The 22,083-nt window shown below is 48.8% G+C and overlaps 1 protein-coding gene across 5 annotated transcripts; it reads right to left on the reverse strand.

Moving 5' to 3' along the window:
• Positions 1-2,135: 2,135 nt before the first annotated feature.
• On the reverse strand, positions 2,136-21,765 carry FLCN (folliculin). 5 transcript variants are annotated; one of them, XM_037163180.2, is made up of 12 exons: positions 21,691-21,765; positions 15,503-15,768; positions 14,462-14,608; positions 13,210-13,431; positions 12,146-12,306; positions 10,630-10,721; positions 8,969-9,153; positions 7,046-7,159; positions 5,935-6,058; positions 4,540-4,671; positions 4,334-4,439; positions 2,136-3,372 (listed from the first exon to the last, which is right to left on the reverse strand). In XM_037163180.2, the coding sequence occupies exons 2-12, from the start codon at positions 15,743-15,745 to the stop codon at positions 3,171-3,173; spliced, it is 1,728 nt and encodes a 575-aa protein (XP_037019075.2). In that variant the 5' UTR covers positions 15,746-15,768; positions 21,691-21,765; the 3' UTR covers positions 2,136-3,170. The 5 variants fall into 5 exon arrangements, with proteins under 5 accessions (XP_037019075.2, XP_053521677.1, XP_037019072.2 ...); XM_053665702.1 differs by having other exon boundaries at positions 21,579-21,737; XM_037163177.2 differs by lacking the exon at positions 21,691-21,765 and adding an exon at positions 21,520-21,604.
• Between the last annotated feature and the right edge of the window lie 318 nt (positions 21,766-22,083).

A 22,083-nucleotide genomic window follows, 5' to 3' on the forward strand; every position in this document is an offset into this window, starting at 1 on the left:
TTTTGTTTTCTATATGCCATATAGCTTTTTGGTTATTCATTTTATGCACTTCTGTCAATTTTTTATAGTAAAATGTTTTAATTTTTTGTCTATATTCTATAACTATTTTCTTTATGATTACATAAAAATTACATTTAATATCCTAAGTTTATAATACCTAATTTTAATTTATAGCAGCTTAACTTCAGGAACAAGAACAGTGCAGCTCCATCCCCACACATTTTGGTTGATGTCACCAATTTACATCTTCCTAATTTGCCCACAGATATAAACTAATTATTCTAAATGCATTAGTCTCCTAAATTACATAGAAAATAAGATCTGTAGTTACAAATCAAAGTGACAGTAATACAAGCTTTACATTAATATTTTTCTTTACATTTTTAAATTATGGAAAACAAAAGGTAGTTACAAACTATTGTCACAATACTAGCTTACATAACGGCTCACACATTTACCTTTACTGAGATCTTCGTATGTCTGTGTGGCTTCGAAGCACTGCCTGGTGTCCTTTTATTGCACCTTGCAGGACCCCCTTGAGCATTTCTTGCAGGGTAGCTTTACTGGTCATGAATGATATATATATCAGCTTTTATCCAGAAATGTCTTAACTTCTCCCTCACTTTTAAGGAGTTTTGCTGGATATAGATTCTTGGTTTACTTTTTGTTTTTTTTTTAACACTTTGAACTAGTCCAGCCTTCTGGTTTCCAATGTTTCTGATGAGAAACCTGAAGATAATCTTACTGAGGATTCCCTGCATTTAATGAGTCACCTCTTGTTGCTCTTTCTTTTGAAAGTTTGATTATAATGTTCTTGGTCTTTTTAAATCTTACTTGGGAGTTTGTTGAGCTTCTTTTATATTTACTCTTTTCATCAAATTTTAGAAGCTGTCAGCCATTTCTTTAAATACTCCCTTCCCTCTCCTCTTTATGGGACTCTCATGGTATTTACATTGGTCTATTTGATGCTCCATAGGACTTTTAGGCTGTTTACTTTTCTTCAGACTTTTTTCTTTCTGTTCCTCAGTCTCAAACATTCCTATTATTTTATTTTCGAGGTCTGTGATTCTTTCTTATGACTGCTCAAATATGCCTTTAAGTCTCTATAGTAATTTTTTTTCATTGTAGTTTTCAGATTTGGAATTTCTTCTTGGTTTAAGTTTTCTGTCTTTCAATATTTTCATTTGGCTCACACATTTAAAAAATTTTCTCCACATTTGCATTTTGTTTACACATCATCTTCTTGATTTTTCTCCATTTTCCTTCAGTGCTTGGAGCTTAACACAGTTGCTTTAGTCTTTATTACTATTTTTGCCATTAAAACTTTTTCAGGAACAGATCCTGTTGAATTCTTTTTTTTCCTTTGAATTGACCATATGTTCCTATTTCTTTGTATGCCTTGAAATTGTTTTTGACATTGGATATTTAAATCTAATAATGTGTTAACTCCAAAAATCAGATATTTCTCCCAGTCCCCCACGTTTTGTTCTCTTATTTATTTATTTATTTATTTATTTATTTATTTATTTATTTTTATAGTTGTTGGCCACAAATAGTCTTTGCCACAAATAGGCCTCAATGTGAACATATTTTCCTCGGGTCTTGTCTTAGCTTTTCCGTGGGTATGCAGCCACTTTCTAATTTTCCCCACATATGCAGTTACCTTTCTGAATGTTGGTCTTTCATACCTGGCTCCTGAAAGGAGAAAATAAAACAATGAAGTGGGTGGGAGAGGGCACCAGCCCATTAAGGCTTCTGGCAGTCACTTCAGCTAGAGGAGGGGCTTGTAGTAAGGGGAGAGGTGCCACATGGCTGCCAACCTCTTTGCACCTTTGTGATCAGAAGTAGCAATCAGTGATTGGTGCACAGACCCTTAATAGTTAGGACAGGGTCCTTTTTACCCACCCTAGCACCCATATGCTGTGTGCGAGCTGCTGCAGGAATAGGCGAACACTGCCTGCCATGTGGCTGGGGCTGGGGGCTGGGTGCCTGTTGCTGTGCCATGGGCTGAAATGAACCAAAATGAACCACAGTTTACCAGTCTTTATTTATATCATTACTGGTGTTATTTTATCCATATTTTCTGTGATTGGTCCCAAGGAAACTTTAGTTACCAAACCAATGAAATCCAGTAGTTAACATTTTATAAAAATACATCTTTATTGTTTTGGTGTTCTTGCATGATACAGACACCAAGTCATATAAATTCAGTCTTCATGTTAACTATATATTAAACAAAAAACTAAACAAATCAGCAAAACTGCTGCAAAATCCCTCTAAACCATGAACCCTTAACAAAAATGCACACTGAGATGATGGAACTATTTTATCTTAAATCATTATGCTCTGAAAATTAACTGCAAGCAAGTGTGAATGTTTAAAGAAGCAACAAAGAACAATATGCTGCGAAACAAAACTATGGAGAGGTTTCTAAACTGCACACACAGTGAGCCAGGCCAGCCAAACAGCCCCACTGAACTTTTCAGCAAAATATCATCTTTGACAAAGATGAGGGGCTTGTCCAACTGCAGTGTGATTTTAAAGCAACCTCAGGAAAGCATGGCCAGAAGACCTGGTGGCCACAAGACTTTAGGACATGCATTCCAGAGGGTCCAACTATGAGAAACACATCCATCCTCTTCACTCCAAAAGCCTTTCCCAGAGCCATAACTCAACACCAGGTTACTAAAGTAACTAAGGGTCAGCACGTGTCTTGGAAATGCACAACTGTAGCAATACATACATCCATGCATATAAAGCCTGGAAAACTCTTGCTAAATTTCAGAATAGAAAGTTTTGAATGTTAACCTCAAGACGGGGTACCATTTTCTAATGAAAATTTTCCCTATAAATTTTGATATCTAAGTCCATGAGAGGCTCGAGACACACAATTTCCTTCGTCTTTTCTCACGGGGTGCACCAATGCAGGGACTGGTCCCTTGCACAGGTACCCCCGTGTCCTCTTCAGGCTGGAGCAATTGGAGCAGCTTGTGGAATTGCGCCAAGAACGACACCAGGCCCAAACACCTCTTACAGGCACAATTCAGCCCCAACAGTTCCATTCCTTGCTCAGAAACAGCTCCATGCCAGCAGTTCAGAAATGGGAGCACAGTGGCAAGGGCAGCCATCCCCATGTCCCAGAAGCACATCCCGACACTTCCACGGCAGGGTCAATTACGAGGCTCTGAGGCCATGGGACTACGGACTGTGGACATCAGGTGTGACTTGTAGGTTTTGCTCAGGCCTGTCATCCAGAATTTGAGCAGCTTGACATTGTCCTCCTCGGATGCTCCAAGGATACTCAGGAGCTTCTGGGTGTCCTCTTTGGGTCGACTGTCCACCTTAGTGAATTTAAAAAGGACCTTCACTTTGCTGTAGAAAACCAAACACAACACTCAGATACCACAGCACAGTCACCAGAGTTCTGTTCCTGGGGCCCAAGTGGCTTCAAAGCCAACCACAGCCCCACAAGTGGGACCGGAATTCAAACACTGAGAAGAGGCAGTGCATCAGGCAGTGGCCCACTCGTGCACGCCTAGTGGTCTCTAATCATCAGCAGTTACTGTCCTAGGTAATGTGGCTGGTGCATCAAAATGGGGAAAAAAGACAAAAGAAAAAAATTTTCCTTAAATCCATGAAAGGACTTGGTTGATCCTAAGCTTCTCTGTATTACTGAAAATCAGGACTATGTTTTGACTAATTAAATGACTAAAAATTACCCTCCAAAACAATTACTTAAGAAGGCAGGAGGAAATAAAGTAACTTGCTTTAGTAAAACAGGAACATCTATTATCTGACTTTCAAATTTTAAAGTTAATTAAGCAGCGTCCTTTGGAGGCATGTGTCACCCCCATCTCACAGGGGAGCAGCCTGAGGCTTGGGGGCACTAGGTCATTTGCTCAGTGTCACCCAGCTAATATATTAAGTGGTGGAGTGGGTATTTGAACTCATGCTCTTCTTTTTTTTTTTAGTAAGATTTTTATTTTTATTTAGAAAGAGAGGAAGGGAAGGAGAGAAACATCAATGTGTGGTTGCCTCTTGTGTGCCCCTAAGTAAGGACATGGCCTACAACCCAGGCATGTGCCCTGACTGGGAATCGAACCAGCGACACTTTGGTTTGTAGCCCACACTCAATCCACTGAGCTACGCCAGCCAGGGCCCTGATTCATGCTCTTAACCTCTACTCTGAACTACCTCTCTGGCAGCCACGACCTCACCTCTTTCCCTGGAAACAGGTCCTGGTTTTCCTCGCAGACCCACTGCTGGCGGTAGTCCAGCCCTCCCCAGGAACAGACATCAAAGACTCTAAGGGGTCCAGGTGGGGTACACTTACTTCATCCACTCTTCCTTGAGGCAAATGAGGCACTGGTCAACCACGTCCACAGACAGATTCTGGTTGGTCAAAGCAGCTTCTATCTTATTCAAAATGGTTGGACCAACTGGGAACAGGGTGGGGGGAAGCGGGGCAGTCAGCACAGGGGGAGTGCCCTCCTTCCCACTCTTATTCCGGGGGAAGGCAGCCCACGCAGCAGCACCTACCTCTGTCTGCAGCTACAGGACTCCCACTGGTCACCGTGAACTCATACTTGCTGAGAGGCTGGTCATCTTTATAGCTGGCGGGGTGGAGGCTAGTGCGAGCAGCTGCGTGGACCTCCACCACGACAGCAAATTCTGTGGCAACACGAAGCACATTGCTCTGTAAATGCACCTCTTTCTCCTGTAACAAGCTCCCACACTCTGCTGCTACCAGTTATCTCAGATTAACCAGGGAGTCACTCCAGTCTCCTGAGATTAACACTTCACATTTAAAACTTTCTGAGGTTTATTTGTAAACAATTAAAGTTTAACTTTTGCCTCGGTTAAACTAACAATATATTATTTTGCAATAACTACTATATTATATACCTCAATTCACTTACTATTAAACAGCCCTGTGACTGCTAGAGAAACCCCACTCTTACCCCCATTTTATATACAGGGAAGCAGACTCAGCAGCTCAGTGACTTGCCCGAAGTTACACAGCTGGAAATGGTAGAATTTCAAGCCCTTCCCTGAAACCAAGGCTGATGTTCTGAACACCACCCAGAAAAAAAAGAGCTGCCTCTCACCTGAGACCCAGTCTGATGCCAAACAGAGAGGAAGCTCAGGGCTGCCAAGCGCTCTGCCAACAGACCTCCCGGCTGCCTGGGAGCACAGTGACCACCCCCCACGGGCAGGATCAGAGAAGCCCTGCCTACTCTGAGAGGCTCGGGTGTGCACCCAGGTTAACTCCTGAACTTCCTAAAGCAAGAGTGAGAGATGCTGATTAGCTTCTTGTGTGCCTAGAGGAGAAAGCTCATCAGCACTGCTGAGGGTGGAGCCAAGCCCTACTCTATTCATGGATGTGAAGGATGTATTTAAGGCATAAAAATACATTTGAGATCATGCTCCCAGCATCAGTTTGGGCTCAAATAAACTTCTTACTTACAAAAGGTATATCAAAGGAAGAAAAACTTAGAAAGGATGAGGGCCATTCCAAGAAGTAGGGCCGAACAGTGAAACAGCAAGGGAAGACCGTGAGACTTCTCAAAGGATGATGAAGGCACGCTGTCACTGCCCAGCACACCTCCAACCCGCAAAGGCTCCCGACTCACTCCCGCCAGGACAACACCGTGTCGCTCTGACATCCACTAGGGCTGTTCCCACTGCCAGGGTTGTGAAGGTGGTCTGCCCCCAGTGGAGAATCAGGCCCTGGGTTGGCTAGCCCCACCCTCACCCATGTTAAAGACAGAAAACAGAGGCCCAATTTAGCACTGGAAAAGCTGGTCCTACAATGTGGGTCCTCCCGCTTCTGAGGCTGACAGGCAACACCCTGAAATGCACAGTGAAGATCCAGTCTACCTCCAAATCTGGAGGCGCAGAGACCAGACCAGACCAGACAGGATAGACACGCACCTGAGGCGAGCACGTGGGCAGGCACCTGCACGTGTAGACCGAGCCCCAGGAAGTTGCACCGGTAGGCCTCCTCATACTGGCTGCTGTAAGGGACGGCACGGACACAGCCCACCGGCAGCATGGTCTAGAAAGGACAGAGTTGACTTAGGACCAACACCGGTTGGAACACCCCCTCCCTGCCTATCTCCGTCATCCACATGCCACAGACCCTGTGCAGCTCAACCCAAATCCTCCCTCTTCCCAAAAGGCGTTCCTGGTCACTCTGTCCCTCTACGGTGTGTGCTGGCCACTAATCGTATGTGACTCGTGCTGCCCTTCATTTCATGGTATTAATTCTTATGTAGTTCTTTTATTTCTCAGATGTTTTTGTCTTCCCTCATCTGGCAAAAAGACTGTAAGTTTTCTGAGAGACTGTCATAGCCATTTTGTGCTCTCAAAGTCCTAGGCAGGTGGCAGGTCCTCCCATGCTTTCTGATGACTTAGGTATGTCAGAGCCAAACGCAGGCCCTGACACCTGGCACTGCTCTGGGACAGAAAGCAGACTAGGCCACACCCCACGCAACCCATGCAGATTGCTCTGTGCCAAAGCAGACCTGCTTCTGGCACCCATGAGCCACGCTGTGGCTCTGAGAGGGGTTCAGGAGTTGGGAGGGGGAGACAGGGTAATTAGTGTTCAACCTGAAAACTAATTTTCAGGACAGTACAGATTCTTCTATTGGAGATAAAACCCATAAAGCAGGGTGTCAAACTCCTTTTTCACAGGGGCCACATAAGCCTGGAGGTTGCCTTCGAAGGGCCGAATGTAATTTCAACTCCCTAACAGTACAGGAGTGAGAGCTCAGCACTGCCACTGGGTGGAAACGAGGTGCTGGGCTGGACAAAACAAGGTGGAGGGCCGCATGTGGCCCACGGGCCTTGTGTTTGCCACCTGTGCCATAAAGGATTGTCATTGCTAATAGTGGGGAAGCACACAGACCTCAGACGCAGGAATGTTCCTCCCACTGAGCCGCTGATGTCCCCAGGGCCACACCCCAGGTCAGGTTAGTTTCAAAGCCCACTATGGACAAATAAGGCCCTGCAGTGCAAAGCACAGGAACAAAGACCCTCCTACCTGAAGCACTTCGAAAGCTGACAACACCAGGTCGGGGTCCCTGCTCTTCCAGATGACTTGGTTCCCCATGAGCACGTGCCAGGCCAGCATGCGGAAGGACTGGGCACCCAGGACCTGAGGGACACAGTTCAGTGCTTTCTGCCCACTGGTGTTACCTGTTAGAAACTGTCCTTTTGCACTAAAGGGCAGCAGGTCAGGAGAAAGCCACTCCTCACCTCAGGGAGGCTTGGTGGTGGGCTTGAGGTTGAAGGGAGGCAGGTAGAAACCCGATTCGTACCTAAAAAACCTGATCTTGCACATTTTATAAGACCTTTTCCCAATTTTATTTTCAAAACCTTGAAGCAGGAAAAGTATTAGCTTTTTGCAACAGTTACCTTCCTTCTGCACACATACCTCATTTTCCTGAACCACTTGAAAGTCAGTGGCAGGCATTGTGAGACTTCAGGACCCACGCAAAGCAAGGGTCACACAACCTCAACACACACCACACCCAGAAAGGCCAAACGACGTAGTCAACCCAACAGCCAGAGAGCCCTTTACAGCTAGTACACTTTCAACCGGGAGTCAAAGAGTCGCAATTGCCTCATTTGCCTGTCCTTACTCTGCTTCAACCTAGACCAGCCTCTGATTGCAGCCCCCCTTTCACTGAACCCTTGATACCAACATCTGTAGGGGTCCAGCCATTGTCTCGTGGCTCATGAACATGACCATACACACATAAAGGGGCTACGACACTGCCTTTCACTATACCCCAAGGTCTTCAAAGTGCTCCCACCTCCAGGAAAACTCAAGAGTCCCCCTGATTTTCATCCATGCAAGCACAGAAGGGGGATTTCAGGCAAACGTGACTTGGGTGGATGACCATTTTTCATCCAGAAGTCCCACAGAGCACTGGCCATGAAATCAGTTCTTACTCCATTTTCCAAAACAGAAATAACTATCTTTTGATAAAATTCATGCTTGTTGTAAAAATAAATACAGAAAAAGGTTATACAAAGAGACAACCTGCTGTTACAATCTAGCAATGCCTTCCTCTTGCTGTGGGTGAGACTTCTGTCTTTGGGGCACACAGAGTCCTGCACTGCCTGCCGAGTGGTCTAGTCGATGACAGACCACTTGCCGCATGGCAGTGGTCCCACAAAATTTTAACGGAGCTGAAAACGGCTTACCACCTAGTGACGTCACAACCATTGAGAAGTAACAGCATTACTCAGGGGTCAGTGGTGATGCCAGTAAACAAACCTACTGCACTGCTACCTGCATAAAAGCACAGCACATACAATCATAGTAGCAGGCCACACCACACCATGTAGGTCTGCACACTCTGTGATGTTCACACGACTATGAAGTCACCTGACAACACATTTCTCAGAACGTATTCCCATCACTAAGCATTAAATAACTGTAAATATATATGTACCACCCTACACAACGTATTGCATTTCTTTCTTGTGTTTAACAATAGTCCATTGTTTGAACACATTTACTATGGTTGGACATTCAAGTTGTTTCCAATTACTTATAGCAGCCATCATTCTAAATTTGCAAAGCATCTAGGCTGCATGCAAAAAAAGAAAAAAAGCTATTCAGTATTCAGTTCCTTTAAAAGGTTCTAGAATGACAAGATTAGCAGACCATCAGAAGCCTACCTGCCAGGCCTTTTTTTTTTTTCTCTAAGAAAACACCTACACCATCAAAGAAAAGGCAGCACCAACCCTGCAGCTAAGACACTCCAGATGCCCACTGTTGGCTTCATCCACCCACCAAGGAGGTTCCTGGTTACCCCTCACCAGCTAGTCCCTGCTGGGTCTTGAACACAATGGGCCCAAAGGGCAAAGTGTGCTGGACGCAGATGAGCCAGGAGGTGAGGACTGGACTCTCCTCTTGAGTTTCTGATTGGGGCTCTGCCCCTCTACCACCTACCTGTCTCATGTGCCGAAGAGACTTAAACACAGACAGCTTTTGGGGCTGCCAGCTATCACAGTCTGAGAGCAAGGAAGAGTCCGTGGGGCACTTGGTCAGGTCCCGCCCCTCTGCACCCTCTGGCAAAACAGGGACTCTTTCTTCAGCCTCAGAGTTGTCCCAGCCTTCTGATTCCTCTTCCAAATCTGCAAGACGGACAATAAAGACAGTTATGAAATATGCTGTCCCCCAGATTCCTTCATTTCCAGGATGCAACAGTCTCCTTACGTGACCACTTCAGCCTAAATACCTCATGGTTCAACCACCAGATGTCACTGATTCCTGGTTTTGGCCAGCTGGCTATGCAACCTGTTACCCTCGGAGCCCTGGGGTGGGCTCGAGGGTCCAGTCACTGTGCACCTAGCCTGCAGCCTTACTCTACACTGTCGAGCACACCGCTGCAAGACTGTCAGCTGTTCTCTGTGGGTGGGAAACTTCGAGAAAATGGTAAGAACGGCAACAGCTTGTATTTACCAAGCTTTTCCGCAGCCAGGCACTATTCTAAGGGCTTCCACACATTATTTCTTTGAGTCTTTTCAATGGTCCTAAGGTCAAAACTATTCTCCCCACTTCAAAGATAAGGAAATATCTGTTATTTCAATTAATCTTCCTGACAATCTTCACAGATGGTGAGACCCACAAGGATGGGGCTGTGCCCTTGCACATGGAATGCAGAGTAGCAGAGCAGGATCGGAAGGCTGGTATGTCCGACTCCCAGGTATGTACTTGGAACCTCTCTGACCAGAACACAAACCAAGATGTGACAATAAGCCCTGCACTTCCACCTCTGCTAAAAGTGTTTCTTCTGACATGCTGGGCTCTCTGCAGGAGAAAATCTCACTGACTATGCTTACCATCTTCCCTACAATAATAAACTGTTCTAGGGACAACCAATGCACAGTAACAAAGTTTTCTCTTCTCTGAACACATTCTGCTCTCGCCAAAACTTGACTCCCTCTTCCCTGCTCAGGAGAGTATGTTTGAATGCAAGTGTGTGCAAGTCACCTGACTACAGGAGTAATCTAGAAACAGCTCTGACTTATTAAGGTCAATTACTTGCCAACTGAAGCAGATCAAGCATTATTAGTAACAAAGTACACACAACATGCACCAGGAGTTGAGACTGAGAACCTAAATCAAAAAACACCAAATCATCTCCGAAGGAAAAACACAGCAGGACCAGGACCAGAGGTTTCTGGCTGCTGGGCTCCGCACCAGAAACCTCTGCAAAGTGATGTAAACACACAGGCCCCTAAGTCCCACACATTGTTAAAGGGCAAAGAATAAGAGACTGTCTAGCGCTTGGTTAACAATGAAATAGGGACAAGAAAACCTTCACAAAGTCAATCTTCTGCACAGCCTGACAGCCCTAATGGTGGATTTCCCCAACCTTCCTGGTATCACAGGCTCTTTCATGAGATTGTCCGGGAAAATGAGACAGGAAATCACAATACAAACACCACGACTAAAGGACAAGCTTTCTGTAGCTGCTGCTCCTAGACTCCTCCTCCCAGGCCCCGCCATCAGCTGCCCTGGGCCAGTGTGGAGGAGGCCACGGGCGGGGACAACCCTAAGCAGCCACTGAGGACAGAGAGCTTCCAGCCCCGTCCCTCCCCTCTCACCCGCGAGCTTCTCCATCTGGACCAAGGTGTCCTCGGTGGGCGCACCCTCTAGGAGCTTCTCAGTCAGCCGGCTGCCGCACGCTTTCAGGAGCCTGGAGAACAAAGCTGTGGTGTGTTCTTACCAAAAGGAAAACTACACCTAAAGCCCTTCAAGCCTCTTGATCTAACTACTACTTTATAGAAAATAATGTAAAGAAATGTGTGAAGCAATACCACGATATGATGGCTAAGTCAAAACAAACAACCCAGGTTTTCCCACAAAAGACGTTGCAAAACCAGGACTCGGGGTGTGGGAAGAACTATCCCAGACTGAGAGCTTTAGAACAGCCTATGCACTGAGTGCTCATCCAATTCAAAATCAATTCTGAGGCAGAACAGGAAAAGTGAACTGGGACTGAGCTGGATGACACATTGTGTTGGATATGAGAATGGTTTTATGGTTGAAATGATACAATTAACATTTGCTTAAAAAATTCCCTCAGAGAAAGTGAGGGGGCAGATGAAAAAACAGTGAAATGTTGGTAATGCTAAAGCTGGATGATGGGGGTGCATATTTCATTGTACTATTTATTCTACTTGGGGCTGTTTTAAAATTTCCCTAAGAAAATTGATTTTTAAAGGACAGAAGGAATGCGTGTCAGATGGGTGGGGACACAGACCTTTCTCTTTAGTTTGCAGGTGCTGGGGAGCTGCCCTCAAGGATGCACCCCCGAGGACCCTTGCTCACCAGGACCTTAAACGACAAGACACCAACTTCCAGCTAACACCACTCAGAAATGAGAATCCGGGGGAGCCTGTGGAAGGAGTCTCTCTAGCAATGGAGAAACAAAAACAGCTTTGGCCAGAGGACAAACTGTGATCATTTCAAACACACCCACGAGTTCACTGACACTCTTCCCTTTAAAGGATGAAGATTAACCATTCCCTCCTATTGAGGCTGGTCTCAGGGACCAGCCAGCCTCTCACCAGCAGCAGGTGCTGGAAGTTATGTGTGCCTGTCAAGGCTGAGCCAGGGGATCTTGCAGGTCCCACCTCACCCTCTCTTCCCTCACTCAGAGGGAAGTCAGCTCAGATGCCCACATGGAAAAGAGCCTCTGCCCAGAGCCAGCACCAACTTGCTGGCCATGAGGAAGCTGAACCTTCAGGTAGCGCAGCCCCAGCTGACCTGGAACTCCTCAGAAGCAGAGCCAGGCGTGGCCAGCTGCACCACCCTCCATCTCCTGACCCACAGAAGCTGTCTGAAACAAATGCTCACTGCTGTGAACAAAGAAGGGAGGGGTCACTGGTCTCAGGATGGGGATGCCATTTTTAAAACATTGCCAGGGAGTGGGTTCTATATAAGTATGCCTGGCACCTACTCGGGGGACAACTGTACCTAGTTCAGTGCTCACTAAACAAGCAGACACCTTGGAGGTACTGATGGCTCTTCTCCCCAGATTGGGGCACCATCCAAACAGTCACCTCCGGTAACTGCTCTTATTCTAACAGTTGCTGAAAGAGCTGAGAATCTCATTACCAAGCAAAGGAGGTATGCAGGCATGCCCACAAGTTGTCATCGCTTGTCAAGGAGGTCAGTGAGCGGGCGGCATTACCGTTCCTCTGGTGTAGGAACGGTGTGAAAGCTGTGTTCATCCTCTGGGCTCGCTGTGGGCACCCAAACTGCTCGGCTTCAAACACCTGAAACACACAGAACAGGGTAGTCCTTGAACAAATCAGCCAAGCAGCCCAGCTTGTTCAGAGCCACTTTCAAGATGCCACTCCTGAAGACTGCCCCACTCTGCTTCTTTGATGCAGAATATAGAAAATACAGCCACCAGTCTCATAACTGCACACAGAATGGTTTGCTTCCCCAGCTGCATTAGAAGACACCTGAGAAGAACCGGCTGAGATGTTCTCCTGTATCCCCTCACTGAGCACTTGATAGATACTGAGGTAGTGTATGTGTTCAAGGTAGCCGTTACTGTTACTCTCCAAGCATTCCAGTCCTCCCCCTTCTTCACACATGGAGGCATTCACGACTCAGAGCTTGGGGGTGCAGGGGTATGTGACCAGAACCCTCCATTCCCTCTAGCAGGTGAACAAGCACCATTCAACATGGCTGCCACTGCCCTTGCTGGGACCCTACAATGAGCAGATTCCCCACGTCCCAGCAACAGACAAGAAACATGAACAAGAAAAAACTGGGGCTTGAGGGCACACGCTGTCTGTGAGAAGCGTGCTGGGTCACTAAGGCCAGCCTCTGCGGGAGGTCTGCTGCCTGTTCTGGGTTGCCACGCAGAAGCTGGAGGGAGCAGCGAGCAGCATAATCAGTGAGCAAGCTTTTGGAATGGAGGTTAGAGGAAGCGAAGGCAGCAGGGATGAAACCACAGTGACTGACTGCAGCAAGGCCATGAGGGCTGAACAACACTCAAGAGAGACTAGTAGAGCAGCAGGATGGGCTGGCAGACCACCAGGTCTATGGCCACACCCCCGACTCTGACACCAGGAGCTGACAGTGTAGACAGAGAGGCAGCCAAGGGGATGCCCGCCTGCACACTGCCCCAGCCCACTGCCACCCGCTGTCCTGGTTGCAGGCGTCACCTTGAGAGCCTTGCCCTGGAGCTCGTCGATGATCCCGCGAATCTTCCCGAGCAGAAAGGGCCAGGAGTTGATGAGGTAGATCCGGTCCATCATGATGGCAATGATGCTGTACCAGCGCTGGAAGCCCCGGGCCAGGCTGTCTTTGATGAAGAAGGTGTGGCTGAACACGAACCCATGCTGCTCATCCCCAAAGAAGATAGGGCCTTCGCGACCAGGGCAAACCTGGGACAGAAGCACAGCCCCTCCAGGACGCTGTCCTCCCCTCCCTTTAATGGTGCACAACCAAACCCTCCTGCTCGGCACATCCTTTCTGCCCTTATGAGCCACCGTTAATTACAGGGTGAGTGGAAAGACAGGGTTGAGAGAGGAAAATTTTGCTTTCATCAGCTCCTGGGATCAAACTTCTAAATATTAACATTTGTTATCATGAAATGCAAGGACCATTAAAGTAGGCTCATTACTTTTTTCTACCTTGAGCCACAGTAACTCCTATATAAGTGACAAGTCTATCCCAGACTCCAGTTTGGCAGTATAGCTCACCTGCAATACCCTGGAACACTGGCAGGTGAAAAGAGCCACTGCAGAGTCCATGTAATACAACCTCACTCTTTATTTGCCGGAGAGAAGCCAGGGCTCTCAGGACAGTCACCCCCACGTGACGCACAATCCTGTCAGACATGACTGCCTGCTGCTAGCAGATCAGTGGCAGGACATCAAGAGGAGGGGACAGATGAAGACAACTGCACAGTGACCATGTCAGTGAGACCCAGGAGTGAGGGAGCTCAGTGTGTCTGACCAAGTGGGTGTGGCGGTAACTGGATTACGAATTCTTTGTGACAGATAAAAAAACAGAAACTAAGCCTCGAACTCAACGACAGCAGCCGTGTGGTGTGGAAAGAAATGGATTCCCTCCTCAGTGTCTGAGGACACATGATGACCGAGCAGATAAAAATGGTGATGTTTGATGGGTAAACTATATACCCTAGAAATAGCTCACATCTCAGAAATATATCCATGAAGAATTAACAAATTAAAGTTTTACACTTAAGATGGTAAGCTAGCAACTATGTAGAAAACTTGCGTGCAGGATGATGCATTTTGGAGCTCTGAGGACAGAGGCTGCCCCGTGCCCTACGCGACAGGACTGCCTTTCTGCCTCCTCTCCGCAGCTGGCACCGAGACTGATCCCCAAGGACCAGTAGGAGGTCCCCAAGGAGACAGCCGCCTCCCTTCCCATGTCACGGGTGCTCACCTCACAGCTCAGGCTCCGCACGCAAGCCTGGCGGACGATACTGAAGAGCTGGGGGTGGCTGGGGTGCTGGTGACTGACATATTTAATGGAAGTCTCTTTATCATGGCTGATGTACCCAGGGTGCCCCACAGCAAGTGATCGGCAGCCCTGCTCATGACAAGGAGAAGAAAACCAGTTAGTCGGGAAGCAGGAAACACACTTTCTCACAAACCACCATCTGTTTTCCTATAACGATAACTGGCATATAGAGTTATACTCACCTGATGGTATCCTGACTAGGAGAAGCAGGAGGCAAAGGCACAAAGGTTTCCACTGGGTTTGAATAACAGACCTAAGCAACTGAGAACCTGTGTAGCATACATTATAAAAAGCTCTGTACACATTATCTCATTTAATCCAAAGCAAGATAATCCTAATTATCTTGAGATAATTAGTGAGAATCCCCATCATACAGAAGGCAAAACTGAAGCTCACAGCTGCCAAGAGGCCCACACAGAGCTCTGGGGTCTTGGGAGGAGGCCACAGACATCAGCGTGGTGTGAACACAGGTCCAACACTACCTCTGACTTCAGGCTCCAACCCAGGTCCCTCACGCAAGGAAGTGGCCTGGTGAGGGCACTCAGACCCTGTTTCCCCAGAGCTGATGAAGCAGCACAAAGTGGAACACCCAGGACCCCACCAGAAGGAAAAGCCTGAGAACACCAGGTGGAGGAAAACGAGCCTGGGATGGGCTGCTGTGTGAACACGAGTATGTACAGGGCAGGGCTGAAAGGCACCTGTGACAGTGGCGGCAGCAGTGTGCTGGCTGGCACAAGAGTGGCCTGGAAAAGCAAAAGCTGAGAAGAAGGGAAAGAACTCAGGGGATGCAGAAAGAAGCGAAGTCACTCCATGAAGAATGGTCTGCATACATCCCCTGAAAACCACACTTCTGTGAGGTCCTATCCACTATACCCTGGGACCCGTTCACTGCCAGGTCCCCAGCATGCACAAGTACAAGCCCCTGCAGAGAAAGAAATGACCGAAACACTCCGAGACACTTGCCTCGCACATGTCCGACTTTTTGGGTCCTGGGCTGCTGGACTCTGCGCTGGCCCCTTCGGCTGGGCTGTGAGTGCAGGTCCCACTGCTCATCTGAATGCCGCCCTCCTCCTCTTCCACCTGTTCGCCCTGGCCATGGCTGTCCCCTGCCCCTTTTGGAAGCGGGGCATGCAGAACCTCAGTGCAGAAGAGAGTGCGGGGGCCATGGAGCTCACAGAAGTGACAGAGAGCAACGATGGCGTTCATGGTGCCACGGAGACAGCAGAAGCCTGTTTGGGGGAGGAGAGGAAACACCGTCAGCCAGCCTGCCAGCCAGCCTGCGTGTGTCCCCACCCGGCACTGTAGCAGCTCTGGAGCACAGGGCCTGGGCGGCTACTCTGTGCCACAGTGCAATGGGTGCTGGGGAAACCAGACAGACAAACAGGTCCCTGCGCATGAATTACAGCAAACAGAGCAGGAAACATGTCACTCCATGATCACTGAGAAAGCCCTTCAGTTCGAACAGTGGATGGGCTCTGGGGAAAACAGAGAACCACCAAACCCTCTAGGAGGGCAGCACTGGGAATGAAAGGACAGAGTCCCTGGAGAGGCAGGCTGTGGCTTCAGACAGGTTTCTCAGACACGGACTGAAAGGACTGAGGATGGGGAGCCATGAGGGGGCTGCCGAGCACAGCTCAGGGTCTAAATGCCAGCGGAACTGGGGGAACAAGAGCAGAAAACTTGGAAGGAGGGGACTTCAGGGATCTTTCTAGGCCATGGTAAGACTCTGAATTTTTTTTTTCAGGGATTGGAGAGCCTCTGATGGGTTCTGATGAGAAAAATAATAAATAGAATCTGATTTTAAAAGGGTCATTTTGGCTGCTGTGCAGAAAACAGACTTCTGGAGCCAGGGGGGGACCCAGGGAAACCAGCCAAAGTCTCCCACTCATTCATGGAGAACAGGTGGTGACCTGGGCCAAGGTGAGCAGTGAGGCAGACAGGAGCAGTCTGACCGTGACTGTCCCCTAGTGACTGCTCACGGGCAGGCTGCAGAGCGTGAAGAAGGGAGCAAAGTCACCTAGACCAACAAGAAAGGAAGAGAGAGGACTGGGGGAGTGTACAAGGAGGAGGCCCACAGTCGACACCTGAGAAGCGTCCAAGTGCAGAGCTGGAGGGGCAGCGGGAACATGGGGGCAGAGTCCAGCAGGGCAGTCAGTGCTGAGTGAGGACAAGAGCGCTGCAATGGAGCCTGGGTCCCCCCAGAGCTGAGAGGTGAATGGGAGGAAGAGCTGCACAGGGTGATAGGTAATGGCAGGCAGTGAAGCAAACTCCAGTGTTACCCCCGAGACCAAGTGAGCAAAATGGGGATGATGAGAGAAGCAGAGTCCTGGCGGCGGCCATGGTGGGTGGGACCCAGCACAGCAGCTGAGAGTGAGGGAGGGAGAGCAGTTGGTGCACGTGCAGACACCAGTGTCCTCTGGCTGGGAAAAGTCAGGCAAGGCTTCCGTGGGAGGAGCATGGCCACTGGGCAGACAGGCAAGAGGAGGTCTGGAAACAAGAACACAGGAGCAAAGAAATGGAGGAGGGGCAGTTCCAGCTCAGCTTACATGACATGTGTCACGTGGGAGGGCCTGGAAGCCAGGCTACAGAGGGTACACACAGTCCCCAGTTCCACACTGTCCAACACAGCAGCCATGAGCACATGTGACAACTCACTTAATTAAACTGAAAAGTCCTATTCCTCAGTGTCATTGACCACACTTCAAGTGTGCACTAGCTATAATGGGCTCATGCCATCATTTTAAAGGGACAGTGCAGATCATGGAACAGTCCCGCCATCAGTTTTATTAGATAGCATTGCTCAAAACAGATGAGAAACTCTCTTCTCTTTAGGGAACCCCATCCCCCACAAGGCCAAGGAAGGTCAGACACCCTCTGCCCTCATTTCCCAGCAGGCAGGCAGGCACAGGCGTGGCCAGGCAGAGGTGCCGGCCGGGGACACTGAACCTAGAGAAAGGCGAAGCATCAGTGTGAACACACACTGTGGGAGTAGGAAGTCCCCGGGAAAGTGCATCCTGGGGGACAGCCTGCTCAACAGCCCCACTGAGGGGTGTCCCTGCAGGTGGCCCCGCTCAGAGCCCATTTTCTAGCCTGCCTACTAACTCCACCACCCGCCCAACATCAGCTGACATGGGTGGCCACAGCCATGGTCCTTGTCCTTAAGGCAGGCGCTGGAGCTCAGATGGCTACTGTGGGAACATTGGCTGGTCCAACAGGAAGTCATGCCTGGAGATCAGACACAGGGACATGCGGGGTGGCTAGGAGAATGCAGCGCTCCTAAGGGAGTGGGCGGTGCCAAAGGAGACAGGGTTTAAGAGATAAGAGGCCTCGAGGACTTGCCTGGTCTGTGCTGCCAGAGAGGCTGGAGACAAAGGTTCTGAGCACTCCCCACAGCCTTTCACTACTCACCATTTGGCCTCTTGTGTGTCTGCTGCTAGGAGCGGCACCCCCAATCAGCCCACCCAAAAAAGGGGCTCACCTCTCACCTCCAGCCTTGTCACTCTCTCCCTTCCCTGACTTTATTTTATTGCAATGAACATTCCCCAAGTGGAGCAGCTTTCTCTTGTCCACAACAGTTGCCCAGCCCATGGCAGGCACCCACTTAATAGGTGCTGGGTGAGTGATTTAAAAGCTGCACAGAAATAACAGCCCTAGCCACAGAAAGTGGGGAGCTCACCAAGGGTATCCACAAGCACAACCACAGGGGACCCAGATAGACAAATTCAAATAAAAGGTCCACATAGCTCACTACAGTGAAGTCAAGGAAAATGGTTTAAAAATTCACTGTGGCCCTGACTGGTACAGCTCAGTAGGTCAGGTGTGGCCCCCGCAAAGTGAAGGGTCGTCAGTTTGATGCCTGGTCAGGGCACTGGACTGGGTTACGGGCCAGGTCCCCAGTCAGGGTGCACAAGAGGCAACCAATTGATGCTTCTCTCCCTCTCTTTCTCACCCCTTCCCCTCTATAAATAAATAAATACATAAATACATAAATACATAAATACATAACTATTTTTAAAAATCCTTTGAGGAAAAGGGGCTGAGGCAACCACTGATGGAGAAGGAAGTATAGGGACCCAAACTAAAGGCAGAGGTGTTGACCCTGGTAAAGGCCACATCTTCCCTTGAGGAACAGCAGAAAAATAAAGTTTCCTTTCTCAGGACATCCACACAAAGCAGCACCCTCGGCCAAGGCTCACGCCATCTGAAGAACACCAACACGAACTTTTATATTGGGTTGGCCAAAAAGTCCGTAACATTTTTTTCTGTTTGGTGGCTCTAGCAGCAACTTTAATTTCTAGTAGTCTTTAACTTCATTAGAGACAATCTTGTTAGATTGTATTGTGGCAGTTATCATCTCAGCATGCATGTTAAAAAACCTATCAAAACCAGTGAATTTTTGTGCGGCCATTTTAATATTGAAGATGGAAGAAAACGTGTGACGTTTTCAGTGTATTATGCTTTATTATTTCAAGAAATGTAAAAATGCAACTGAAACACAGAAAAAGATTTGTGCAGTGTATAGAGAAGGTGCTGTGACTCATCTAACGTTTCAAAAGTGGTTTGCGAAGTTTCTTGGTACTACTGACATCTTGGCCAAATAATCCTTTGCTGTGGGGCTGTCTTGTGCATTGGAAGCTGTTTAGCAGCACCCCTGGCCTCTACACACTAGAAGCCAATAGTGAGAGACAGTGACATACTCAATCTAAATCAATCAAGTTACTGGTAAAAATGAAAAATGTGTCTTTTATTTTACAGAAAAAAAAAAGCAGACAGACTTTTTGTTCAACCTAATAAATATTAGGCAGAATCACATATCCACTGTCCTACCCAGACCAGAGCATTCCAGGCCATTTCCAAATGAGTAGCTAGGACAATGGCAGTCCCACAGCAGCTAAATCAGAGCTAATTCTAGAGCAATGGACTTTTTGTCATGAAAACAGTTCAAGCAGCTTATGGCCAACCTCAAACTGGAAATACAAGCAAGGAACTAGGGATCCCAGGGGCTCTGAACTGCTTCGGAGGCCTCTGCCTTTTGAGCTAATGCTCATAGCAAGCTGACACCTCAAAGTCTTCCTTGACATTTACATTTCTACTGCGGTATTCCATAAAGGATCTCTTGAAATATAAATATACTTAAATATCTTTGTAAAATATGAAATGCTAAAGAGTAGTTCTCATCCTAGTTCCTACTCTTAGTGAGAAGGCCAGCAGCCGCTGGAAGGCAGTGAGGTACTCTAAATAAATTACACTTAGCCTCCAGAGCCACATAGAGATGTTCAGGGTTGGAAAAAAGCCTGTCTCCAGCCCCCATGGGCCACGCAACATCAAGTATGTTCTTTAGCCTCCCTAGGCACCACCTGAAAGCTGAGGAAAGAGGGTCCAACACCCCCTTCTCAGAGTTAACCACCAGAGTTCTAGAGAGTGGGAGGTAAGCTAGCTCTTCATTCACTCCCCCACTCCAATCTCTGCAGATGCCTGCTAAAAAAAAAAAAATCTGGTTTGAGTAGGCCTAACAGTTCTTCCTGTCCGACAAGCCTTGCACAGCCAAGGAAGAGGCAGAAATCTCCCCTGCCCAAGAGGCTGGATCCTTGTCCACATTTCCTCCAGCAGTGACTGGGGGGACCTGGACAGTGACCTCTGAATGGCCTTCCCACTCCTGTGGAGTGCCCTGGACCTGGGTCTACTTTGTCCCCACTCTGTGGCCTTTTCATAGGACCACAGAGAATTGAAGACGCCAGTAACCATGAACACTTTGCAAATAAGTACAGCATTAAAACAGCTAACCAGTGGTTGGCATCAGAACCCCATGCGGCTTCTTGAACTGGTCTCCCACAGGAAAGCCTCAGTAAGTCAGCTGGTGCCAAGTGGAAAGGTCCACAGAGTGTTCCTTCCTGGTCAGACCCCACACAGTAACTCTGCTGTTATATCTCTACAGGTTTCACCTGCATTTCTGTCACAGAGCTCCCTGGTACGTGACACTGGAAGGGCAACACTGTCATGTGCCATTACTACTCAGTTATTTGATGACAGGGACAGCCCTGAGCCTCTAGTACTTGCTGTTATGACTGGGAGTCCCTCCAGCCACCTGAGTGGACACCGTGAGTGTGCCAGGGGTCCAAGAGCAGGAGAGCCAGTACCTCCTTTCAGCAAGCCCTTCCTTGCCCTCTGCCTTTGTGGCTGTGGAGGACCACCTGGAATGTCAGTCCACGAGGAACCAATTCCTGGGAAACAGGGATGCGCCTGACCATGACCACGCCACCAGAGGACGATCTTCTGGCCTCAGTGGACACGGATCCGGGCCTGCATGCATGCAGCCACCAGCGCCCCAGAACACACCTAGGAGGGAGGAAGGAGGACACAGACCCTGTCCTCAACACCACAGCCGTGGAAAAGAGCAGAGGGAAGACAAGAGCGGCCTCAGTGACGCTGAAGCAGACTGAAGCAGACTAAAGCAACGAGGCCGACAGCGCAGACCCTGGGTCATGTTTCTCACCCCTTTAAAACTGCGACTTTCATCAACCTTTCTCATCTCTCGGCACACATACACTAATTGCAAAAATTCTGCAGCATACCACAGATATATTTTTGGCAATCTGACAAAAATAGGTATAATTTTGATTAATTCACACTGACGCTACTGAGTGTTGGCTGCTGTCACTTTTTTACTTGGCAATCTAAGGGGAAAGAGGTCAGCGCCCCTGCCTAAATAGTCACCGTGTGCACACGGTGGAAAGTCGCTGCTTCCGAGTTCACAGATGTGCCCCAACCTGACCCCGCTGCCACGCATCTCAGGTCCTGGCACTCCCTTTACTCTTCGGCCCCCAACCACCCCCTCACTATCTAACCCACTTTACACCAACCCAGACCTCGGGTGTGCCCCTCAGCTAACCTCATTCCCCTCGTTCTACCTCATTCCCCTTCCTTGCCCGCGGGCCCACTCCCTTTCTCAGCTGTTCCCCGTAGCGAGGCGCGCTTCCCACCTCCACTGCGTCGCGTTTTCCACTGCCCCAGCGCGGCCCCCGCCGCGCCTCGGACTCACTGGACAAGCCGAGCCTCACAAAGACCACGGAGGGCCGGCACCGTCCCAATGGAGGAGCCGGACTCCGGCGGAGGAAGCACTCAGCCCGACGGCGCTCAGGGGCGCTGCGCACCTGACAGCTCGTCTTCCTGCCGCGGCTTGGTCTTGCCCCTCCTTGAGCTCCCACGTCAGGAGCCCAGCCCCGCGGCACGTGACCGAGCCGGGCTGTCCCACGCCCCCAGCCCACGGGGGCGCGCTAGCCGTCGGAGCGCCACCCAATCGGCGGATAGAGCGCGGCCCCGCTGGGTCCCACACCCCGCATCAGACCGCCAGAGTCCGGCCGAGCCGAGGCCGGAACAGAACCTCGAGCCAACCCCCCTTCCCCGCTTCAAGCCCCCCCACCAAAAATCCATAAATGGTTCAACCCGTACCGGTGGGGGCTACCGGAGGAAACCATTTCAAGAATGGGAGGAAATGCTTAAATTTAAAAAAGCTTTTTAAGCGATTGGAGGGAGAATGTAGCCAT

The sequence above is a fragment of the Artibeus jamaicensis genome, unplaced genomic scaffold, assembly GCF_021234435.1.
Source record: "Artibeus jamaicensis isolate MK-2021 breed Jamaican fruit bat unplaced genomic scaffold, CSHL_Jam_final contig_419, whole genome shotgun sequence".
In the NCBI taxonomy this organism is placed as follows: Eukaryota; Metazoa; Chordata; class Mammalia; order Chiroptera; family Phyllostomidae; genus Artibeus; species Artibeus jamaicensis.